At 36.1% G+C, this 24,663-nt stretch overlaps 6 protein-coding genes and 1 pseudogene across 6 annotated transcripts; 1 reads left to right on the top strand and 6 right to left on the bottom strand.

Annotated features, from left to right (window-relative positions):
- Positions 1-95: 95 nt before the first annotated feature.
- On the bottom strand, positions 96-1,949 carry LOC18023283 (pentatricopeptide repeat-containing protein At3g22670, mitochondrial). The gene has a single exon (XM_006406075.2). It carries the CDS (start codon positions 1,932-1,934, stop codon positions 255-257), a length of 1,680 nt encoding a protein of 559 aa, XP_006406138.1. The 5' UTR covers positions 1,935-1,949; the 3' UTR covers positions 96-254.
- Positions 1,950-2,198: 249 nt separating this feature from the next.
- On the top strand, positions 2,199-3,059 carry LOC18023282 (protein RDM1). Its single transcript, XM_006406074.2, has 2 exons — positions 2,199-2,379; positions 2,474-3,059. Exons 1-2 carry the CDS (start codon positions 2,280-2,282, stop codon positions 2,851-2,853), a joined length of 480 nt encoding a protein of 159 aa, XP_006406137.1. The 5' UTR covers positions 2,199-2,279; the 3' UTR covers positions 2,854-3,059.
- On the bottom strand, positions 2,977-5,516 carry LOC18023281 (pentatricopeptide repeat-containing protein At3g22690). The gene has a single exon (XM_006406073.2). It carries the CDS (start codon positions 5,503-5,505, stop codon positions 2,995-2,997), a length of 2,511 nt encoding a protein of 836 aa, XP_006406136.1. The 5' UTR covers positions 5,506-5,516; the 3' UTR covers positions 2,977-2,994.
- Positions 5,517-6,396: 880 nt separating this feature from the next.
- LOC18023280 lies at positions 6,397-7,369 on the bottom strand (annotated as a pseudogene).
- A 4,850-nt stretch (positions 7,370-12,219) lies between these two features.
- On the bottom strand, positions 12,220-13,359 carry LOC18023279 (F-box protein At3g22700). Its single transcript, XM_024159182.1, is given in 1 exon segment — positions 12,220-13,359. A coding segment is annotated over 1 exon segment (1,137 nt). The 5' UTR covers positions 13,357-13,359.
- Positions 13,360-13,824: 465 nt separating this feature from the next.
- LOC18023278 (homocysteine S-methyltransferase 3) lies at positions 13,825-16,821 on the bottom strand. Its single transcript, XM_006406070.2, has 7 exons — positions 16,463-16,821; positions 15,661-15,717; positions 15,330-15,556; positions 15,053-15,182; positions 14,564-14,767; positions 14,404-14,475; positions 13,825-14,317 (listed from the first exon to the last, which is right to left on the bottom strand). The coding sequence occupies exons 1-7, from the start codon at positions 16,643-16,645 to the stop codon at positions 14,144-14,146; spliced, it is 1,047 nt and encodes a 348-aa protein (XP_006406133.1). The 5' UTR covers positions 16,646-16,821; the 3' UTR covers positions 13,825-14,143.
- Positions 16,822-17,811: 990 nt separating this feature from the next.
- Positions 17,812-21,091, bottom strand: LOC18023277 (serine/threonine-protein kinase STY13). The gene is made up of 6 exons (XM_006406069.2): positions 19,888-21,091; positions 19,676-19,797; positions 19,394-19,593; positions 19,126-19,300; positions 18,901-19,035; positions 17,812-18,230 (listed from the first exon to the last, which is right to left on the bottom strand). Exons 1-6 carry the CDS (start codon positions 20,183-20,185, stop codon positions 18,024-18,026), a joined length of 1,137 nt encoding a protein of 378 aa, XP_006406132.1. The 5' UTR covers positions 20,186-21,091; the 3' UTR covers positions 17,812-18,023.
- Between the last annotated feature and the right edge of the window lie 3,572 nt (positions 21,092-24,663).

The following is a 24,663-nucleotide window of genomic DNA, read 5'->3' as shown; positions in this document are numbered from 1 at the left end:
GGTCTCGTTCATGAAATTTTACAAAAATTTTGGTAGGTGGCAACATGGTCAAAGAATGTAAAGGTTCCATCTTGGAACATTATTCAAAACTTCTCATACATTTGTTTGATTCATCAAGCACTACAAAACCATGTGATTTCATTTTCATTATAGTAAAAAGGTTAGAACCTGCTTTGAGATCGAACAGAGTATACTAGTATAGTGATTATCGTTCCACAGATACAAAACTTTGAGAGCCATGAGGACTCCAAACTCTACGAAACACGTAACTGACTTTGTGACTTGGGCATCGCTTTGAATTGAACCAAACTCTGAATCTTGAGTTTTGCCTCTGCCATACCTTTCTTCTCAAGCTCCTCCACCAACAATTTGCAAGTGCTATCTCTAGGAACCATTCCTTTATGCACCGCCTCCTCAAAGAACAAGCAAGCTTCTTCAACCTTCCCGCTCATACACAACCCTCTAATGAGAAGAATGTAAGTCGCCACATCGATACTAACATCGTTTTTCACCATGTGATGCAACAGAACCCCAAGCAGCTTCATCTTCTTCTTCTGGCAACACATCTTCAGCAACGGAGCATAAGTCTCAACGTTTGGACTGCACGATTCCTCTTCCATCCGTTTAAGCAAACGCAGAGCCATCTCATCTCGCGAGTGATGAACCGCAGCGGAAATCATTGTATTGTAGACCAAAACATCGCGAGCCACTCCTTGATTCGTCATGTCCTCAAATATCTCAGCTGCGTCCTTAAACCTACCCGTCTTAGACAGAATATGTATCAACGAGCTATAAAACTTAGCATCAGGAACACACCCGTCTTCTTTCATCTTCTCATATACTCCTAAAGCTTCAGCTACTTGTCTAGATTTCCCCAAAGAATGCATCACAATCGTGTAAGTCACCACATTAGGTTTCCTCCCATTCTCTCTCATTTCTTTCAAGATCTCATCAACTCTCCTGAAATCTCCTTCTCTACAATAAGCCTCCACAAAGCTTGTGTAAGTCACAACATCAGGAGCAAACTCAGCAACCTTCATCAAATCCATCATCGTCCTGGCATCATCAAATCTTCGAGCTTTACAAAACCCATGAATCAAAATGTTGAATGTCCTAGCATCCGGCTTGATCGAATCGAAAAGCTTCAGGAAAACTTCATGAGCATGCTCTATACTGTTCTCCTTCACAAGTGCATCCATCAAACTGTTCATAGCATTAGTATCTGTTCTCACACCATAACTCTTCTCCATTTCTAAGAAAGCATCAACAGCTTCGCTGTATTTTCCTGATTTCGCCAATCTCCTCATGACCTTGCTCATTGTATCGAGCGTGACAAGCTCGGGTGATTCACACTTCATCTCATCGACTAATCTCCACATCAATTCGAAGTTCCTGCTTTTCCCCAACACATCAACCATTGCGTTGTAAGCCTGAGATGAATGCCTATAACCTGTTTGTGATTTTGCCCAAACGAAAAACCCGTAAGCTTGATTCCATCCATTGCTAAACCTTCTCAGAACTTGTAGAACCAGACTCTCTGATACCACCACATCGCAGCCAATCAACTCGTTGACGATATCTCCGTGAGACGCGTCCTTCTTATTCAGAAATTCGCAGACTTTATCGATATCTTCCACTGGTTTCTTCGCGACATTTCCCGTTGAGACTCCTTCACGGCTAAACTTCTGGCTCTCGACCCAACCCGCCAAAGAAGGGATAACGAAATCTTCATCGTCAAGGGACGAATTTGCAGAAGAAGGCTTGTTTGATAGAAAGTCTTTGATCCAAGACGGAAGCTCCGGCGACTCAGCGGCAACAACCGGCGACTCTTCAGCGTCAGAGAAAGCATTGTTCGTCACCAGAAATCGCCGTTCGTAGATTCTCCGACGCAAAGTATACGAACCAAGCTTACTAATTCGGAACTTCGTGAGCATTTTTTAGATTTCGTCTCCGATTTGACTCGTCTTTCCGATGAAGTTTGAAAGTAGGCACAATACCTAAAGCTTGCTGCTTTGCGCCGGGTCGGGTCGTTAATGGATACGGATCCAGGTTCAATTTCGGGCGGGTTTAATTTTGTTCAATTTTCACTTTTTTAGATTTTTGGTTAGCTCACACAACGGAAAAGTGACGTTTTAACTGACACGTGTCAAGCCATCCTCATCATCTTCTTCCCTTAAATAGTAAAAACCCTAATTTTGGTGGCCTCCTGGAGCCGTCGTACATTTTAATTTTTGCCGTCAAGAATTTAACGGCAAATCAAGGACCAAAGTGTAGTGACGATGAATCCGCTACCACCAGATGATTCCGGTTCTTCTGAAGCTGAGATCAGCGATGCCTTTTCACCGGTCGATAGATCTCACAGAGTCGTCGAAGATGAAGGTAATGTGATTAAAAATCGTCCCTTGTTTCTTTCCTTTTATACCATTTTCGACCTCAAAGAATAAAGTTTCGATTTTTTTTCTTTTTGCATCAGATTCATTGCTGATGAGAGCAGAGATGTATCAAGATTACATGAAGCGACTTCCGATCCCGACAAATCGCGGTTCGGTGATTCCGTTCAGGAGCTGGGTTGGATTAAGCAACTCAATCAAAGAGCTTTATGGTCAGCCTTTACATTACCTCACGAACGTTCTCTTACAACGTTGGGATCAATCAAGAATCGGCTCTGATTCTGAAGACCAGTGTTTGGATTCAATCATTCATCCTTCGAAAGCTGAAGCTACAATCTGGCTCGTTGAAGAAATCCATAGACTCACTTCTTCTCATCATCAAATTGCTCGTCTTTGGGGATCTGATCCTATGTATCACTCGTTTATCGACTCAATCATTCCTGAGCCGCCATCTCGAACATAGAACAAGTTTCTTGAACACCTTTTTTTGGAATCTAGTTTTTCTCGGAATCATCCTTTCAAGGATTGATGTTTATATATAAGTCTCTATGTTAGTTAACTATAGACATTGAAATGAAATGCTTCATCTTATTTACTTATGTAATCACCAGAAGTCATTGCAAGAACACTTTCCTTGACTTATGAAATGAAACCGGTTATTGTCTCTTAGAACGATTTCTCGGTTGTACACTTTGGATGCTAACTTTGCAAATGAATGACAATCAGAGCATACTCTCAGGTTCTTGACTATTCGTATCGTTGTGCCTTTCTTTGAGCTGATGAGCCCAAAGGCCATTGCAAGTTTCTCGCTGTGCCGGCTAAGCATAAATCTCTTTTCTTGATCATCTACGTCCATCAGAACATTACCAAGATCAGGTACGTGGCCTAAGTGGCTAATCTCATCGAGCATTGCTTCTATTCTCGGCATTTCAGGGTGTGACTCATCTCCTGATGTGAACTCATGGGTCTTACCTCGGATCTCTACTAGACTAGTTCCTGGCGGTTTACGTAAACCTTTCTCCTTCATACTTAGCCTCACTTTTGCTACATCGTTCCATCTTCCAGCTGATGCGTAGACATTTGACAGAAGAACATAACTCCCAGTTCTCTCTGGAGCCAAGACTTGTATCCTCTCAGCTGCATAAGCAGCCATCTCCACATTTCCCTGACCACGACAAGCAGATAAAAGAGAATTCCAAATCACATCGTTTGGCTCCATAGGCATGGACTTTATGAGTTGCAGAGCTTCCTCTAGCAATCCTGCTCGACCAAGCAGATCAACCATGCATCCATAGTGCACATCTTGTGGAGAAACTCCGTGAACTTTCTCCATCGAATTGAAGATCTCCTTACCTTGTTGGACCAATCCTCCATGACTGCAAGCTGTCAATGCTCCAACAAAGACTACTCCATCTGGTTGCAACCCTTGTTCAATCATCTCATTGAATAGCTCTATTGCTCGCTTAGCGTTTCCTGACATAGCCATTGCTCTTATAGCCGCTGTCCAAGCCGAGACATCTCTGTTTGTCAAACTATCGAAGATCGACATTGCGCTGTCAGGATCCCCACACCTGGAAAACATATCTACCAAGGTTGTACCGAGTCTGACATCAAGCTCAATTCCGTTCTTCTCAATGTAGTAATACATCCACTTCGCGAGATCAAGAGCTCCCAAGTGCCCACAAGCAGATGCAATACTCATCATTGTCACTCCATCTGCATTGACACCCTCTTGGCTTTGCATAGACCTGAAAACTTCAATCGCTTCCTCGAACATGCTTTCTTGCACCAGTGCGCCGATGATCGTGTTCCAAGAAACAATGTTTTTCTCTGGCATGATTTTGAATGTTTCCCAAGCTGCTTCCACCTCACCATTATCTACATAGCCAGCGACTATCGAGTTCCACGTGACCACTGTCTTGTTCGACATCCGATCAAAGATCTTAAATGCAGTATCTTGCCTGTTACACTTCATGTACATATCAATCAGGGCATTGCATATGTTGTCCCAATTCTGAAACCCATTCCTCAGTACAAATCCGTGACAGCTCTTTCCCCACAAAATGTTCCTCATCTGTGAACAAGAAGAGATTGCACTCAACATCGATATCCGATCAGGTCTAACACCAGACTCCATCATTAGATTCAAGACACCTAGAGCCTCCTTCGTTAACCCTTTGCGTACGTAGTTAGACGCCATCGCGTTGCACAAATCCAAGTTTCTAGCACCGTATTGCTCAAAAAGCTGTTTTGCTGTATCAATTGCGCTGCATTTCATGTACATATCGACCAGAGCACTAACCATAAGATCGTTGACTTCAATACCAGAATCTCGGATAAAAGCATAAACTTTCTCACCCGTTTCAAGATCCTCCAGCTTCGCGCAAGCCGATACCACGCACACCATTGTGAACGAATTAGGCCTAACATCCTCGCTTCTGATCATCTCGAAAAACAAATCAACAGCGTCTTTAGCAAGATCCCGCCTTGCGTAGCCGCAAATCATGCTGGTCCAAGAAACCACATTTCTCTGAGGCATTTCGTCGAACACCTTCCGTGCAAGGTCAAGCTCTCCACACTCTGCATAGAAATGAAGCAGCGAGTTCTGCACGAACATATCCTTGGCGTAATCCATCTTAACGATCAACCCATGAATCTGAATCCCGTCGCGATTCGCTCTGCTTTTCGCACACGCGCTCAATCCAAACGGGAACGTGTACTTGTCCGGAGAGATTCCGTCGACCATCATTCGAAGAAAGAGCGATAAAGCTTCTTCGCATAACCCGGAAGATGCATACCCACGAATCAGAGAGTTGTACATGAAACGAGATCCATAAGATTCGCCATTTCCTTTCGAATCAAACAACTCTCTGGCAAAGCTCAAGCTTTCACGAGTACCCAATTCGCAGCTTCGAGCAACAAGCTTGGTTATAGAGGAGACATCGTTCTCAAGGCCTTGCTTCGCGAGCGAACGGTGGAACATCTTGAGTTGATCCACGGTTTTGCAATTCTTTAACGGCCTAATCGGAGATGAGGATGTCGTCGTGACTTTTTTGATACCCTCGCTTGCTAACACCATTGGAGAGGGAAGAAGAACACTCCCCAACATCGCCATTGTTGAGCTCACTTCGCAATTTACTAATTCCAGCACTCGTCAAATTTAAAAGTTTGCCACTTTATATCAAAGTTTCTCAGGGTAAGTGGTAAAACCTTAGTAAAACCTCAATTATCATACTTCGGAAATCATGGTGAATATACCATGATCTTAAACAAACTAATTTTTCTTCTTGAATCACAGTATACTTCAACACTATCTTGTTCGAAATCTGCAAATCACCTCCGAATGATTGAATTTCCTGCAGGTATAAGAATACAAGAACATACCAAGAACATTCATCTTATAGATTCCTTGAGATAAGTTTCCTGAGAAGACACCAGGTTTCAAGATGAGTCTTGTTGTATTCTGTTAAATGCACAACAAATTTAACCTTGTTGTAGTTAATAAAGCCCTTGAAACAGTTCATGCAGCATTCTCTGCGTTTTAGTTTCCTTTAGATTCTCCTTTGAGGAATCCACTGTACCACTTGAATAATCAAAGCTTCTTAGGTTTTACATCATCATCGGATCAAATTTTTTTATTAAAGTTTTTTGGGTTTAAAACAAAATCAAAACTATAAACACACTAAGAAGAAAGGAATCATAAAAGATCAAATCATTAAATTATTCAAACGACTCTTTATCTACAAAATAAATACGAATTAAAAAAAAAGAGAGAAAAGAAAGGAGAGCTGCAAGAAACCAACTACTTGCTTATTTTTATTGACTAGTTTTCACTTTTCACTCTTTTCCTTTGCCTCTACCTTATTGGATATATGAACCAAACTTGGAACATAATTGAACATAAATGGCCAAACAAAACCTACTTTGTTTGTGGATTCTCGATAACAGCTGGTTTCTGTGTAATATTCATCATCCTCTCCAATAAAGAATACTGTGTAGTCTATTTTCATGCCGGCCACATTCCTATAGCATTACAACACAATGCCACTTTCTTGTCCTCGTGGATTATAAGACTCGTGAGAACATAAAAACTCGTATTGATGCACACGTCCACTGCAAAGGATTTTCTCCATGACAACTCAGCTTCGGGATCAATGTTCTTGGTCACCCACATCTCCACCACTGGTGAATCAAATCCCTTAGATAAGACTGAGAGTTGTTCTTCTCTAACAACTGATAGAGCCATATAATGATAACAAGATGTCGGAAGATGTAGACGTGTAAAGCTCTCTTGTAAAATCAAAACTGAGTAAGTAGTTGGCTTTGTTACCATCTATAGAAATCCAGTAAGTATTTCCCTTCAAATTCACGCCACTATATCTTATGCCTAATCTGAGGCAGATGGGAGCAATAACAACTCTCCATGAATTAGAGTTAACCTCATAGATTTCAAATTCACCAACTTGCTTGTTTCTTTGGCGACACTCCCAAAACATTAAGATTTTGTAGCTGTGGCAAGATTGGTTGTTTGCGTATCCTAGAGCAAACTCACAGTTTCTATTGTAACCATTTTTGTGTTTGATCCACCTGCTTTCCTCTAAACACGGATTCCAAATTACGGGTTTATTCTCGTTTTTGGTGATGCATAACAACAAACCGTCGCAGTGAAAAACTTGAGCTATATCCACTTTCTCTGAATTAGAATGGGAATCCTTCAGGCTAAGTGCATCTTCAAACTCTACAGATGGAGGAACAACGTTGAGATCGACGCTGATTGGAGAAATCCTACATGCCTTCAACATGAGAACACGAGGCTGCTTTGGAGATTTACGAAAGTGCTTCTCGGAGGACCCTGGCTTATTGAATAGAGTGTTCCATCGTTTGCAAGTAGCTCTTAATCGGTTCAGAGATGTGGCCGGAACCTTAGAGAGTATTTCCTCTTCCAAATCCACCGGAAGATTTGGAAGATCATATGTCATCTTCATTATTTCTCTCTTTGTGATCTGGTCTCCTTAGGAAGAAGATAAATGGATCTCTTCTATGTAGAGTTTAGGGTTTTGAATTTTTGACCTGAACCATTTCTGTCTTTTATATATAGATAAACAAAAAGAAACAATTTTTTTTTCTGACCAAAAAAAACAAAAGAAACGATTTTACCCTTCATCTGTGTTAATTACTCTTTCCTTTTCCTCTGTGGAAATATTTTTTTCCTCCTTTTTCTTTCCAAATTACTTTTTGAAAAGGAAAAAAAATGTGCTATGTCAAAACAACTCTAAAAAAATCACTTAATTTTATATTTATTTTACAGCTCCAGTAACTGATTTCTTCTTAAACGCAAAACTTCCAGTACTACACATCAAGCATTGCCCATACACACAAGACAAAGTTTATTCCATTTATTTCAATAAAACACAATCTATCAGCTTTACATCTTTTTTTTTTTTACAGCACGTTTATAGAAATATGTTTCTTCCACATTGTTGGAATTAGTTATGAAGATCAAGACAAAATACAAAAGAGAAAGACTGAAGAAGTTGTGAGCTCAATATACAAGAATCACGTGACCAAAGAATTGCAGGACCACAAGGAAGTAACCGTTGATGCAGGTCTGATAAAGCATCTATACAGGGTATATATGTATAGCGAGATAGTGACTTCAAGGGTTCTAGAGTGAAGTGCTAAGGGCTATACATTGGTGTCTCAGGCGTTTCCCATGGTTGTGGATGTGAGACATGTTTCAGAAGCTGAATTCAAGTCATTTGGTGGAGTCTTGTATATTGGTTGAAGTATTACAGGGCATTTCTTATGACTAAAGGAGGTATCGCAGGTTCTATATTTGGTGTGGAAGTAGCCGTACATGATCGTCTCAGGATTATCACAAGTTTATGTTGATATAAGACAAGTTTTAAGGTGCTGGTAGTGCTTAAAGTCTGCTGGCTGGTGTTCTGTTTAAACAGAACGGTTTTGACAATGATGATGTTTCAGTGCTGTTGGTTCATACAGGCTGACGTGAAGGCAATCTCAGATTATGCAGTATTTCTAAACAGGCTGTTGGGGTTGTTTCCAAGGAGATCCAAAGGGCTTCTTATTGGAGGATAAAATGCCTTTGTTCTTTGTATTTGATTCAAGAAGAATGTGTTTTGCAAACAGGTTTGTTTCAACACAGTGTTTGGACCAAGCTTGTGTCGAAAGTCTGTTCAACATTGAGGGTAGTTGGATGGCGTGTTCTGTTAGAGATAACGGCGGTACAAGAAGTGCTCAAGGCTAGTATGTTTCAAGCAGAGAGAAGAATCAGGGATTGTTTCAGGTTTGAAACATGTATGATTCAGAGTTTGCTGCACATAAATCTCAAGGAATTTTGATTCAAGACTTAAAGCACATGAGTAGAATCAAAAAAAAAAAAGGGCCAGTGAGGGAATCAGGTTGCAGAGAAACAAAGGCAAACAAAGCTTTTTTTGGAGAATTTATAAAAACGGTGGAGCTTATGGAGAGTTCTGATGTGGTTAATTGGTTTAATGGAAATTTAAACTGGTTAATGTGTTTTTCTGAGCAGTTATTTCAGGCATTCAAGATTTGAAAGCCTCATGGATTGATCAGTGGAGAGTTGAGCTCAATACAAGTCGGTATTGAAGCTGGTTTTCACAACTCTGGTGATCTCAAGAAGCTTTGGTGGCTCAGGTTCAGCAGTGTGAACATTGAAAGCTGAAGGGCATGGAACATAAGTTAAATGCAGTATGGATTGAGCAAGTCTGAGTAATCATACTCAGGAACCGGGATTGGAATCCACAAAACTAGATGATCATGTCTATCTCAAGCTCTTCTATTTCGTGGTTGGTATTTGTTTGATCTCTCATTGCTAGGTGGAGATTTGTTGGAATTAGCTATGAAGATCAAGACAAAATACAAAAGAGAAAGACTTGGAGAAGAAGTTGTGAGCTCAATATACAAGAATCACGTGACCAAAGAATTGCAGGACCACAAGGAAGTAACCGTTGATGCAGGTCTGATAAAGCAAAAGGAAAAGTAGTCTTGTCTCCTATGAAACTACAAGATAAGGACGAGCATTAATTGCTACTAGCCAAGACAAGGGAATTTGGTGGAAGATTCAAAAAGAACATGAGGTCTATTCGTGTATATATATAGAGCCGGTCAAACAATTGAGAGAGATAGCACAACACAATGTAGAAAGATCGAGAGAGAGAACATCACTAAAAGTGTAAACTTGGTGAGTGTTCTTGGGATATAGAGTGAAAGAGTGAGAACTGAGAGAAACCTTTGTAAGAGGGCTTTTGGGGTTTGGGGATCTCTTTGTACACTCTATCATCTAGTGGATTCCGGGAAGAAATCCCGGCGAGATGTAGCGACCCGAGTTTATGGGCGTGAACTCGTTAAATGTTGTGTGTGCTCCCTTTTCTTTTCTGCTATGTTCTTATATCTTCTTCGTTTTGTTTCTTGCTCTGTTTTACGTTGTGGCTGGTGTTTTCACGTCAAAGACAACTCAAAGCTAGAACCTTTGAGAGGCCAAATCCTAACACACATCAACATCAAACCATCACTTACACTCCCATGATCATGAGACGATACACACACTTGTCTCTAACGTAGCTACCATTTTTTAAAAGTTATATAACCAAAAGAAAAAGAGAAAAAAAAACAGATTAAACAACCATAAGTTACGTATATATGATTACACAGTTACACTTGCGTTAATCTATATGTCAAACTCCAACCTGACATGTGTAAAAAACTCATCGTTGACAAGTCTACTGTCAGAATTTGAGTTTGGATGGTGCCGGAGAGTCGCAGGAGAGAACATTAGCAATGGCTCTGATGGTGTTTGGAGTAGCCCGACAACATAACGATGCTCATTCATCTCTCCATCTACTCACATACGACACACAATCCTCCTCTGATTCTCCCTCTGATTTCTGCATAAATAAAAAATTCTCATATATAAGAAATCAGATATGTAATTTGCTATATATTATCAGGTAGTTTGACACATGAAAACACTCACAATCCATTTCTTGTTTAACCGTCGTAGACTTCCTCACTATTTGGGTAGACAACTAAGACAAGACAACGATCGGTTTGCGAGTCACCTAGAAAGAAAAAAAAGCCAGTTTCTTCAGCCGCAAGGCACAGTCAAGGGAAGAAACCCTAGTTGCATCATTGTGTATATGTATGTATATTACCTTGCGCAAGGAGATGATCAAATCGTGAATGTATCTTGGTGGAGTACAATTGATTCCTATGGTCTTATTATGAAGAACAAAAAGGTTGAACACTCGAATTGGGTATTACAACGTCGTTTCTCATCATCTGGAAAAACAAATCAACAGCATCTTTGGCAAGATCCTTTCGTAACCGGAGATCATGATGGTCCAAGAAATCACATAGGCGCATATATGTTACTTCGAATGTAATGTAATTCAAAGAAGAAAGAAATCATAAAGTACCAGGTGATGTACCAAAAAACTAAAAAAATAATAGTTCAGTTCAATCAAAAATAATCAAAACGATAGTCAACAAAAAAAAAACGAGGAGCTGCAAGAAATTACTTATTTTTATCGATCTGAACCAAACTTGGAACATAATTGAAACTGAATGGCTTCCACGATCTATCATTAGGGTTGTAATGTAGCATAAAAGGGATCTATCATGAAAACTCTGCTTCAGTCACAATTTTCTTAATCACCCACATCTCCAACTCTGATGAATCAATGCTGCTTTTAAGACATAACACAAAGAGTAGCTATTCTTTAACAACTGACAGAGCCATATAAAAACAACGATTCTGAAATGTTGGAAGACATATATAGACGTCTAAATCTTTCTCTTGTAAAATCAAAACTGAGTAAGTAGTCGCTGTCTTTGTTACCATCAGAAGATATCCAATAAGTATTTCCCTTCAAAGTCACGCCAGGATAACTATTGCTTATTCTGAAGCAGTTGGGAGCAATAACAACTATCCATGAATTAGAGCTAAACTCATAGATTTCAAATTCTTGGTAACACTCCTAAAACATTAAGATTTTGTAGCTGCGGCAAGATTGGTTATTGTCGTATCCTAGAGCAAACTGACAACGTCGTAACCAATTTCGTGTTAAAATCTGGTTATATAGTTATCAGGTTTAAACCAGATTTATAGAATTTGTTATATAGTTATCAGGTTTGACACAGAAACAATCACAATATATTTCTTGTTTAGACCGTCGTAGACTTCCTCGCCATGGGTAGACAATTATCGGGTTGGGAGTCGCATAGAAAGAAAAAAAAAAAGCAAGTTACTTCAGCTGCAAGGCACAATACATATGACAAAAAGGCCATTTTACCATCATTGTTTATACATGTCTGCTAACTACCTTACTAAAGGAAATAATCAAATGTTGTGACTGTATCTTTCTTCAACAGGCCAAGACTTTTGTAGTTTTTTTTCTTGGATTCGAGCACTTAAAACTTGATTTGTCCAATTTGATAAGTAAGTCTTATTATATATACATATGAGGAAAAGGTTGAACACTCGAATTGGGTATTACATCGTCATCTGGAATAACAAATCAACAGCATCTTTGGCAAGATCCCCGCCTTGCCAAAACACGTAGGCACATATGTTACTTCGGAATGTAACAAACTGGTTGTTGTTTTAATCAAAAATTTGAATGTAATATATAATGCAAAGAAGAAAGGAATCATAAAGTAACAGGTGTTGTAACAAAAAAAAAAGAACTAAAAAATATATTAGATCAGTTCAGTTATAAATAATCAAAAGGACATTGTCTATCCCAAAACACAAACAAGGAGCTGCAAGAGATTACCACCACATAAATTATGTCTCTACCTTGGTCGGGATTTGAACCAAACTTGGAACATAATTGAAAATGAATGGCTTCCACGATCTATCAATATGGTTGTTATGTAGCATAACACGGATTTCGGTGTAGTATTCATTGTCTTCTCCAATAGTATATACCACGTTCCTGCCGTACCCAAATAATGAATTACAAGACAATGCCACTTTCTTCTCCTCGTCAATTAAAAGACTCGTGAACGCAAACAACGAATTATCGCGAGGAATTCTTAAATCCACTACAAAAGATTTGCTCCATGAAAACTCTGCTTCAGTATCAATTTTCTTAGTCACCCACATCTCCAACTCATGTGAATCAATGCTGTTTAAACATAACACTGAGAGTTCTTCTTCTCTAACAGAAGATAAAGCCATATAAGAACCACGATTCTGAATTGTCGGAAGACAAAGACGTTTAAATCTCTCACCTGTAAAATCAAAAGTGAGTAAGTAGTTATCTTCATTATCATCTTTAGAAATCCAGTAAGTATTTCCCTTTAGAGTCACGCCTCGGTATCTTATGCCTATTCTAGGGCAGCTGCGAGGATTGACAATTCTCCATGAATTAGAGCTAAGCTCATAGATTTCAAATCTACCAACTGGCTTGTTTGTTTGACAATTTTCCCAGTACAAACTGTTCCAAAACATCAAGATTTTGTAGCTGCGGCAAGATTGGTTGTTGTCGTATCCTAGAGCAAACTCACAGTATCTATCGTAACCAATTTCGTGTTGGATCCACCTGCTTTCCCCTAAACACGGATTCCAAACCACGGGTTTATTATCCTCGGTGATGCATAACAATAAACCGTCGCAGTGAAAAACGTGAGCTATATCTACTTGTCCTGAATTAGAATGGGAAAACTTTAGGTCAAGTGCATCTTTAAACTCTACAGATGGTGGAACAACGTTGAGATCGACGCTTATTGGACAAAGCTTGTATGCCTTCAACATGAGAACACTAGACTGCTTTGGAGCTTTACGAAAGTGCTTCTCTGAGAATCCTGGCTCTTAGAAAAGAACATTCCATCGTTTGCATGTAGATCTTAATCGTTTCAGAGATGTTGTGGGAACCCTACAAAGTATTTCCTCTACCAAATCAGACGGAAGATCCGACATCTTCGTTATTTCTCTCTTTGTGATATCTGGTCTCCCTAGGAAGAAGAGAAACGGCTCGATGGGACTCTCTGTCTCTGAGTAAAAAAAAAGGGTTTTGAGTTTTTGACGTTTCCTGAATCAATCGTATCTTTTATATAAATAATTAAAAGAAACAATTTTTTTCGACCAAAAAGAAAAACAAAAACAAAAAAAAACGATTTTCCCTTCATTTACTGTTTTTTTTGTGGATTCTATTTATTCATATATATTTTTTCCTCTATTTCTTTCCAAATTAATTTTTGAAAAGGAAAAGAAGCAGCAGATGTATAAAATCAATTTTGTTTTCTAGACATGTGCTATGTCAAAACAACTCTATATCACTTGATTGTATTATTTTACAGCTCAGGAGTTACTGATTTCCTCTTAAACGCAAATATCGAGTTCTGCATACATCAAGCATTGCCCATATATACACACAAGACAAGTAGAAGTTTAATACCATTCATTTCAATAAAACACAATCTATCCGCTAATCGTTTTTTTTTACAGCACGTTTGTAGAAATATGTTTCTTCCACATCAACATCAATACATCACTTATACTCCCATCATGAGACCATACACACACTTGTCTCTAACGTAGCTACCATTTTTTTAAAGGCTATATATATAACCAAAAGGAAAAAAAAAAAACAGATTAAACACCATAAGTTACGTATATATGATTGCACAATTATAACACCTGCGTTAATCTACATGTCCAACTCCAACCTGACACCACAAGTGTAGAAAACTCATCGTTGACAAGTCTACTGTCGGAACTTGAGTTTGGATGGTGCCGGAGAGTCACAGGAGAGAACATTAGCAATGGCTCTGATGGTGTTTGGAGTAGTCCGGCAACATCCTCCAAACAACGATGCTCCTTCATCTCTCCATCTACTCACATACGACACAAAATCCTCCTCCGTTTCTCCCTCTGATTTCTGCATAAACAACAAAATTCCCATAAGAAATCAGATATGTAAGTTGCTATATATTATCAGGTAGTTTGACACATGGAAACACTCACAATCCATTTCTTGTTTAGACCGTCGTAGACTTCCCCACTATTTGGGTAGATAACGATCGGTTTGCGAGTCACCTGGAAAGAAAAAAGCCAGTTTCTTCAGCCGCAAGGCACAATCAAGAAACCCTTATTCCATCATTTTTTTAATATGTATGTGTATTACCTTGCGTAAAGAGATAATCAAATCGTGAATGTATCTTGGTGAAGTACAATTGATTCCTATGGCCACCACATGCTTGCAAGAATCTGCCACTTTCGCACATTCTATAATTGACTCTCCATGTGGCACAGTGACTCCGTCCTTTGATGTGAACGAGAACCATGCTGGAATGTCAATGTCTTTCTCCTCAAGAAGATCCGCATAAGCCTATTATATATATGCCAAAGCGTATATCATTGATATTATTAAAAATAAATTTAGACGAGTAGTACGTAACTATGCACATAAACTATGATCACGACGCGAAAACGCAGCCACAAGACTAAAACCGGTGATCGTGGACTGAAACAGTGAAACTTAAACCAATCTCCAAAGCCTGTGCAAAATACTTTTGAAATTTTAAGCGTTTTTATTGGCTAATAAGTACGAGGATTCCAATACCCTAATTAGGAATCACGAAAATAGTCAAAGTTAAGGAAAAACTATATATACCTCCGCTTCGAGCTTATTTGGAATGGTCTCGAATGCGATTAGATCGGCTCCAGATTTTGTTAGGATTTGTACTCTTCTTCTATGGAAGTCCTTCAACGTCTCTTTGCTCACAGAATCCTCATATATTCCGCTTCAGAACCATAATGAGAGGGATGAAATTTAGTTTTCTATGGCCAAGACTTTTTTTTGGGTAACTAAGTTATTTTGGATTTGACCATTTAAAACTTAATTTTTAAAATATAATACCTAAATATAACAAAAATAAAACAAAAATAACCTGTATTCAGAGCCATCGGCGAGATAAGCTCCATAGCTACCAACGGAAGCTGCGACAAGAACTGGTCGCCGGGAATCTTTTCCGGCGTGGTCGAAATCCCAAGAACCCTTGGTACATCTGTTGTAGAAAATCTCACGTGCCTCACACGTTATTTCTACGCTCCTCCTCAGCAAACTCTCTGCTTCTCCCACCGATAAACCCTTAGCCACAAACCCTTGGACCGTCGCCTGTAAAGGAGGTTGATTTGTTTTTAACTTAGATTTTCAATGTTCACACATACTTAATATTACAGTATTATGTTTTGTTAGAAATTAATTAAAGGCCAAGTTACCTGGTATGATGCGGTTATGATGATGTTTGCTCCAGACTCTAGGTAATCCAAGTGCACCTATACATACACGGGACTAATATTATATACAGAAAAATAATTTCTGACGTTTTTGGGCTATGGTAATAAATATAGTGATTGCAAACTGTATGTTACGAGAAAAAATCGAGTCCCAATCTAGTAAAAGGCGTGGGATGACGGCCAATAGTTGGAATGAGATGAAAAGACACGTTACTTATACCAATACATATCTTTAATTAATCTTTCATATAATTCAAAATGATTTAACATACAAGAATTATTAGCTTTGGATAAAAGATAAATAAAAGCAGTTTTAAATGAGATCAATAATATAAATCTCACAAAAATTTGGAAAAAAAAAATAATAATTTGATATGATTCTATGTAGTCTGTTTTCTAGAAAGGAAAAAGAAAAAGGATATGAAGCCAAAATCTCATTAACGTTCTTTTGAATTTGCTACAAACCAAAAAAAAAAAAACAATCTAAAAGAAATTAAAAGAGAAGGACACAAGACCTAAATATTAGTAGAGCTTTTTTATTTATCTTTTAATTTTCCGTAGTAGGAATAAACATTTATCCGCATCTCTATTCAATTTTTTTCTTTGTTGAACTTTAGTTATTTTGATGTAAATACTATATAGGAATAAACATTTAGGATCGTTAATATATAGATGACAAAAAAAAATTCCTACAAGAAGTAAACATCATTTTGACGACTAAGCATCTTAATTAAGAAGAGTAAGTCAATTCCACATAGACTGTATATATATGTGTGTGTGTGACCTTTGTGACGAGGTGTGGAGAAGTAATGAGACACTTGGCGCTCCAAAGTGGATCATTGATGTCTGCCCCATGGCGTTCTAGCTCCGTGGCAAAGCCTCCATCCACCACCGCATAACCGCCGCACTTCTCCAAAAACTCCGTCATCAACGATGGCGAAGTTTCCTCTTTCACTAATGATCCCATATATATGCCTCTCTATCTATAAATTTTCAATATATATTAAGAACAAACTGGATCTAGACGAACTAGGTAGATATATAGAAGATTATATTAGATTGGAATTGATTGATCCTAAGACGCATGAGCTTTATAGGCCGAAGTTATGGGAAATGTGAAAATTACAAATAAACCCATTTGGTAATGTTGGTATATGGTTGTGGACCGACTTATGAGTTTTTCTAATGAGGAAAACGAGTGAAATATCTTTGAATAGACATTAAAATAATTTTAACTAAAAGTGGATAATTTGTGTAAACAAAAAGAAAGTGGATATTTATCAGCAAACTTTGGATCAGACAGCAAACAGACTCCTTTGCCTGCCGTGTGGGAAATCACCCACCCAATCATGCACCACGTTATACGTTTTTCTCTTCTTTTCTTGATGGCCATCCACGTTATATGTTTTTTTATATATAGTTTTACAAATATTTATGTTATAATTCTTTTCCTTCCACTCTGACTTTATATTGCGTAGAAATGTAATTAAACTCATTTCGCTGTTAAAATATATTGCGTAAATGTATGGAGCTTTCCGTGAACCAACATGCAATGGACAATACATTCTTTGTCATAATGAAAATAATACGCAAAACTTCAAACTAATTCATCGTAATTCGTAATCTAGTGGGTGGGATTCACTTTTTTAGTTGAGATCAGGATTCGAATCATCCTGCCTAAATCATGGTTGGCCATTGTGAATGTTTTAAGTGATTAAAAAAAACTTAAATTTTAACAAATATATATGACTATATGGGCAACTAGTGTAATCTGTTTTTGGGTCTAAGATTTCTCTCGATTATTATAAAGAATTACAATAAATAACTAAAATGTGATGAACTGGCCTTGGCCTAGCTACCTTCTGCAGAATTGATCTTCTACAAAACTCTAGTTTCGTCCATTTAACACAAGAGCTTAACTATTTTTTGTTGTTTTACAAAACGTTTGATGTTTTCTTGATTTTTTTCCTAAGTTTGTGATATCTTGCTAAATGATGATTCTTCGACAAATAAAAAAAAACAAATAATTAAAGCATCAACCTTTTATTAATCGGATGTACTACATTGGAGCTAAGAAAAGTGATCACGTCTTATAACAATATTTTTTTTGCTATTTGATATTTCTGCTGTATATTGAAGCAAAACGCCAATATTCATATTCACAAATTCACAATGACATATATAAAATAATAATATATTCTTTTATAGTAATGAAAAATCTTTTTTTGATCTCGACAGAATAAAGAAGAAAAAAACAGAGCATTGCTCCAAAATTCAATGTGGAAAGGTATAAGAAGAAGAAGCAGAAAGGAAAAGATGGGTCGAGAGGGGGTAGAATAGTAAATTCAGGGACCACGGCCGGAGACAAAGCAGAAACAGCCAGATCTCTGATCTTCCGGGATCATTCCGCCGCCTTTGGAGGTGTCGACTCCTTCAAGCATCTTCACAACTTCCTCCATTTCCGGTCGTTTCTCCGGATTCGCTTCCCAACATTTCTTCATTATGCTCGATAATGATGTCGGACAACATCTCGGTATCTCCGGTCTCAGGTTCTGTTTGTTTATATTCGGTTCAAAAAAATAAACAGAAACATTAATCTCATATTCTCATTGACTAATAACCAAGCCAAACTAGAACAGGACTTAACTGAAACAAGAATTTGAACCAAAATCTGTTATAATGAACCCATTAGCTCTGTTTTATTTAAACCCGAAAATAACGGTTTTAGTGTAACCAAAATAAATCGAATCAAATAAACCAACATCTATTCAGATTTTTTTTATATAGCTATATACAGTACTTTACAAAATAGATGTGATAGCTGATATCCAAGAAATCATTTTAGATTTATATTTTAACGTTCTGAGAAAAATTATACCATAACAGTTAACGTTCTGAGAAATACTATACCATAAGTCCATAACAGTTAACGTTCTGAGAAAAATTATACCATAACAGTTAACGTTCTGAGAAAAATTAGTCCATAACGGTTAACGTTCTGAGAAAAATTATACCATAAACAGTTATTTTCCAACTAAAAAACGAGTCAAACCAAAATAAACCGAATTAAACCAAGATTACATCAAATGGAAAGGGAACCAAACCAAATAACAATTTCTGGTTATCCACCCCCAATTGAATTTTGAAAGCCAGGAGAAAAACATGTTTAAAAGTCTTGCAAGTTTCAGAAGAATCAAGATTCATATATTAAGTTCCACTAACCTGACGAACAACGGCTGAAGAAACATCAGCAAAGCTGAGATCAGGATAAGGCATATCACAACAGTAAATCTCCCACAAGCATATCCCAAAGCTGTAAACATCGCATCTTCTGTTGTATGGCTTACCATCAAGAACCTAAATCAGAGTTAACTTAAAATCAGATTTTGAAACCCAAAGACGCATTTCTTTTATAAGAAAAAAAATGTAGTTTCTGTTTCTTGTTACCTCTGGAGCCATGTAACCAAGAGTACCAGTTTCTCCAGTCATGTCCTTTGGATTCTGAGCTTCAACTCTAGCTACCCCAAAATCAGCAATCTTTAGATTCCTCTGATAATCCAAAAGCATGTTCTCTGTTTTCACATCTCGATGAACAATTCTCTCTGAATGCAAATAACTTAGCCTGCATAAGATCATCATGATTGTGTATCACAAATCTTGCATTCTTGACGATTCATATAGAATGAAAAAAAGTGTTCTGTTTTTTGTAAATTACCCTCGAGAGAGATCAAGAGCGAGTTGAACAACGACTTTAAAAGCGAGTTTCTTTCGCCTGTTACGGAACAAATACTGCTTAAGAGTACCACCAGGAAGATACTCCACAACAACACAACAAGCTCGTTGAGGCAACGAGTTCTGTGTCTCAGCTGATGAAGGTATCTTCAGATTCGTTGTTCCCATTGATGCTCCAACAAACTGTTTTTATTCACAGAGATTCATACACATATATACATACACCAAAGAGAGATCACTAATAACGATTTAAAAAAGTTTAAACCTTTGTGACATTAGGATGGTCAAGTTTGTGCCAAACCGCAACTTCTTGTCGAAATGAAGCACGAAGAGCTGATGTCTCAGCTGCTGTGGCGTAGCCATCTTCTCCCCAATCAAGAACCTTCACTGCCATTACTCAAAACCAAACCAAATTTAAACAGAAGAACACCTGAAGCATAAAGAGAAATGAGTTTTTTTTTGTTGTTGTTTTTGGACCTGCAACATCTTGACCATCATAGATGCCTTTGTAGACAATACCATAAGCACCACGAGCAATGACATTCCTCATCTCCAATTTAGCTAATTCGATTTCCCATTCTTCCTTTGGCTTTGGATTCTTCTCAATGCTTCTTGACCAAACCCTACTCAGATGTTTCTCAAGCTGAATGTCTAAACTCTTCAAATCGATTTTATCAGCTCGAAAAATCATGTCTTTCTTGCTGTTGTTACCAACAGCTCCTCTGCTTCTGAGGTTGTTTTCCGGTGAAGCTTTTGTCTCATTTGTTTTTTCCATTTTTTTTTTCGTTTTCTTTCTTCTATAACAAATCTCACACACAACGAAAAGAACCCTAATTTCAATCAGAATTAGCAGAAACAAATCACCAAACGAGATTAGACTCAAAAATTTTCAGAACTAATCAAAATTTTCATCATTATCAAATTGTTTTTTTTTTATAGCAAATATGTAAATTTGGGATAAAAGGAGGTTAAAAAAAAAATTGTGCAGAGAACCTGAATTTTTGTTGTTGTAAGAATTGGTTTAAACTATTACACCAACCCCAAGTTTATGCACACGTTCTTCTGACATCCAGATTCGATTCTAATATGACATGAATATATTTATAGAAAAAAAAATTCTAGTTTTTTTCCACCAATAACAAATTCCTCAAGCTGAAATTCTCTGCAATAATAGCGTTGAAATTCCAATTAAAAATCAAAAATGCAGAGAAAATCGATTACCAAAATAGAAAAATCCAATAATTCAACAAAGACAATTAGAAAAAGTAAACCCTAAGAAACCGACTCGCCGGCTACTATTATCATTGACCCAAATTATTAAAAACAAAATAAAAAAAACACAAAATTTTCTACAATATCATAATACCCAGAAACGTCACTAAATTCCAGAAATCAGACGTTATCAATCATCATCCACTAGACCATGCATAATATAAATAAAAATCTGAAAAATTCGACGAGATCAGTAGAAGAAGGAAAATTTAAAGGAGATTCTTCCTCCGAAAAAAAACAACCCCAGAGAGAGAGGAACCAAAAAAGAAAAAGAAACAGAGGATCGTTCTGAAGAAGAAGAGATCTGAGAAAGAAAAAAAAAAGGAATCTAAGAAAGAGATGAGAAGAGAAAAAATTGGGTTGCGGAAACGATGAAGGAGAGGAGGAGAGTAAAAGACGGAAGGAAAGAATGGGCTTTGATTTGATTCAAGCTGGTTTTAAGGATACGTATTTTTGCTAATTTGTTTCTACTGAGAGAAAGAAATTGTCCCCATAAGGCCAAAAATATACCTTTCCTTGGAAAATATACAAGACAACTTTATGGAAATATATACATATATATATATATATTTCTAGTATTCGTTTTTTTATAACGGGAAATTATAAAAGCCGTAGGAAATAAAAAATGGCATTCTATTAATTTTTTTAGTCCAATTAAGTCCGGTAGTGGAAGGTATACTATATGTTATTAAAATATGAAATGAAAAAAAAAACTTCCTTCGGAAGAAATATATATCTTATATTAATTATCAGTCTTGCTAAGATATTCGTTAAACAAAACCTTTTTAAAACTCTTTTTCAAAAAGATAACAAATCTCTTTGTTTTTTCTAAATGAAATTTTGAACGGTTCATACGGAGTGAGCCATTTCCACTAGAATAAAAATTTAAAATCCTTTGTGATAAAGTACAGAATATTGAGTGTCATATACAACGTTTTAATAGCTATTTTTAACTGAAAAAGACAACAATTTTTTTTTGAAGAGAAAAGACAACTATTTTACATCGTTTTATATTTAATACAGTAGGTAAGTCTCAAAATTAGATTTGCAATCCTCATTTTTTAATGTTCTATCTTTTTTGACAACATTTTAATGTTCTATCTACATTATTAATATTTGTAAGCTGTATTCTTTGTATAAAACAAAATTTAGAAATTACAACAACAATTTGGTGTAGGGTCGGCTCAGAGCATAGGTAAGGTAGACGATAGATTAGGGCATCCAATTTATATGGGTATATTTTGATTAATTTTTATATATAAAGAGTATATATAAATAAACAAAATTTAAAAAATTTCTTATAAAATAATAATATTTGAAAGTTTTTTTGTAATGTTTATGGACTTTTCTCTAAAAAAATATTGATTAATAGTAACAAATTATATTTAAAAAAAAATAGGTTTGCAAACTTGAAGATTTCCTTAACGAATGGTATGCATACATTGTTGGTGATGGTCTGTTTATGGAATTGAAAATTCTCCGAAAATTAATACCAAATAAAGTTGGGAAGCTTAATGAAATGTTTGATTTTTTGAAACAAATGGAGGATTGTTATCAAAACACAAAAGTTTCATATCGCATATTATTGACAGTTCTGGTATCGGTTGCTATTGCTGAAAGAAGTTTTTCGAAGTTAAATCTGATAAATAATTATTTGCGATATACCAAAAACAATTAAATGGACTAGCTTGTTATCTATTGAGACAATTATTGTTAAAAAACTCGATTATGTAAATTTAATAAACAGTTTTGTAGGAAAAAAATACAAAAAGATCATATTTCAACAATAAAATATTAGTTTTATTGTGATTTTTGTATTTTTAAAAACTATTTATGGAGTTGAATTATTTTATAAATTTTTAATTTATTTTTTCTTATTTTTGTATTATTTTTTATTTTGAAAAATATTAAAAAAATATATATACTTTAAATTATAGACTATGGCATTTAAATTGATTAGTATGGGCACTGTGGTGTCACAATTTTTTTTTTGTTTAATATATACTTCCTAATTTTGACATCTGTATATACAATTACAACCACAAAATTAAAAGCTTTTGAACGATCGTATTTTTTTTCTCTAAATGTGCACCTATAATTGGTAAACCAATTTAAAAAACACATTACTACATGTTTTATATTTTGATTTATATGGAATCCAGTTAAATATTTGAGGGGATCTAATGAAAGGAAATTGACTTCTAAACAGAATCTAATCAAGAGAACCAAAAACAATGGATCTTCTCTTCTAATTTTACATGTGAAAAAAAAACTATTTAAATAATAAAGACCAGAATGTTAGAGTTAGCCAGTGAGACTGTATAACCTGTGTCGATGTACTTTCGCCGTACCGAACCGAATGTTTTCAGGTTTTTAGGATTCTTAGATTCGAAACTGAATATAATACACGTGTTACAAAAGTAATGCTGTGGTACTGTACTTACTACATATTACTATCTTTCATTTTTTCCTGAAACCATTAGGCATTAGTTTCTCTAGTTTAATATATATATATATAGTGAATTCAAAAAAAAAAATTTAATTTATTTTCGTCAACATGGTCTATCCCATTGTCTGTGTGACTGGTCATGACTCCCCCAGTGATACAGCGCATTTGATGTATTTTCCTTATTTTTATTTTTTTAAGTCGCAATTGATGTATTTTTCATTACTATCCTATACATTTTTTGTTGTTATTAATTTATTATCTAATGGGCTGAAGGAAAACATATATGAGTTTCTTACCTTGCAAGACGCTGAAATAATTAATATTGTTCAGTTTCTTTGACAAGTAAAAAAAAATTCCAAAAAAAAAATATATATCAAGTAGTTTTGAGTAAATCCGTAGAACTATATAACTAACAAAAACCATGTCATTAACATTTGTAGAAAGCGTGATTGAACCATTACGTATGTACGTATTTGCCTCTTGCATGATACTTTTAATAAAGAATAATGAAAAGAATGTATAAAGAAGAAGTAAAATAGTACGATACGTACAAGGTTAGGTACCATCTAAAATTCGTTGTGTTTTTGTCGTGAAAGCGAAGAGATAAGGTTGACATCCTTCTGTATCTATTTACGAATTTACGACTTTGTCGTCTCTTCCATTTTATTGTGCTTTACAGATAAGATTTCAATTTAAAACAACAATAACACTCAATGGATTCTCTTTTCAAATGTTTATTCGCAATCACGATGATGATCACCAATAATTAATATAGTTATGTCGGATGTACTGATCAGGTACATGAATTTACAACTTAAAGAATTATTTCTTCCATATCTTGGAATATAAAAGAATTTGATGGAATACTTATCGAAAAATTGATTTGGTCTCAAAGTAAAAATAGGCCTAGCTCATCAATAATTTGAGACGCTGTTAACCATCTTGCACATGAAACATAATGGACTGCGAAACTTTTCTGAAAAAGTATTACATATGAAAAGATAAATTTGGTTTTGACTTTTGAGCATTTCATTATGAAATACAATTGGATACACGATAAAAACATAATGTGATGATGGTTTATCTGTGTTAATACACATCAGACATGTGTGTCCACTGTCCATAAGTACTTTATACTAATTAAGCTGGTTTGATGTCTGAGTTTGGACGTTGAGAATCTAGAGGCCCATAAATTTTGATTCCCAACTTTGTGTTACCCCATGTAACTTTCATTCAAAGCCCAAATTATGAAATGGGCCTACCTTATTGTAGAATATCAAAACTCCATCCTTTTCTCTATAAAAAAAAACTGTATCCTTTAAATTTAGGTAATTACTTTAGTAATTTTTGTTTTTTTTGTCAATATACTACTTTAGTAATTTTAAAACCAACTGTTAATAACTCAGAATTAGATCATTTTTTTTCTCTTGTACCTTCCAGAATTTGCTTAGCAATGTAACATAATAAATGGGTATTCAAAAATATGTAGTAAAAGAACATAAATATCATCCATGCATGTTCTTCTTTTTTAC

The sequence above is a fragment of the Eutrema salsugineum genome, unplaced genomic scaffold (genome assembly GCF_000478725.1).
Source record: "Eutrema salsugineum unplaced genomic scaffold, Eutsalg1_0 scaffold_13, whole genome shotgun sequence".
NCBI lineage: Eukaryota > Viridiplantae > Streptophyta > Magnoliopsida > Brassicales > Brassicaceae > Eutrema > Eutrema salsugineum.
The sequence above is the reverse complement of the archived record's forward strand: the minus strand, read 5'-3'. Positions and strand labels throughout refer to the sequence as shown.

Bases quoted from the DNA above. Each gene is read 5' to 3' on its own strand.
- LOC18023277 (XM_006406069.2), bottom strand. From the start codon at position 20,185: ATGGAAAAAACAAATGAGACAAAAGCTTCACCGGAAAACAACCTCAGA. The intron at 19,301-19,393 runs GTAATTTACAAA...GATCTTATGCAG, and splicing joins GCTCTTGATCTCTCTCGAGG to GCTAAGTTATTTGCATTCAG. The intron at 18,231-18,900 runs GTTAGTGGAACT...ATAAACAAACAG, and splicing joins CTTCAGCCGTTGTTCGTCAG to AACCTGAGACCGGAGATACC.
- LOC18023282 (XM_006406074.2), top strand. From the start codon at position 2,280: ATGAATCCGCTACCACCAGATGATTCCGGTTCTTCTGAAGCTGAGATC. The intron at 2,380-2,473 runs GTAATGTGATTA...TTTTTGCATCAG, and splicing joins CAGAGTCGTCGAAGATGAAG to ATTCATTGCTGATGAGAGCA.
- LOC18023281 (XM_006406073.2), bottom strand. From the start codon at position 5,505: ATGGCGATGTTGGGGAGTGTTCTTCTTCCCTCTCCAATGGTGTTAGCA.
- LOC18023283 (XM_006406075.2), bottom strand. From the start codon at position 1,934: ATGCTCACGAAGTTCCGAATTAGTAAGCTTGGTTCGTATACTTTGCGT.
- LOC18023278 (XM_006406070.2), bottom strand. From the start codon at position 16,645: ATGGGATCATTAGTGAAAGAGGAAACTTCGCCATCGTTGATGACGGAG. The intron at 15,557-15,660 runs GTAACTTGGCCT...CCTCCTTTACAG, and splicing joins TCATAACCGCATCATACCAG to GCGACGGTCCAAGGGTTTGT. The intron at 14,768-15,052 runs GTATATATAGTT...TATATATAATAG, and splicing joins CAAATAAGCTCGAAGCGGAG to GCTTATGCGGATCTTCTTGA.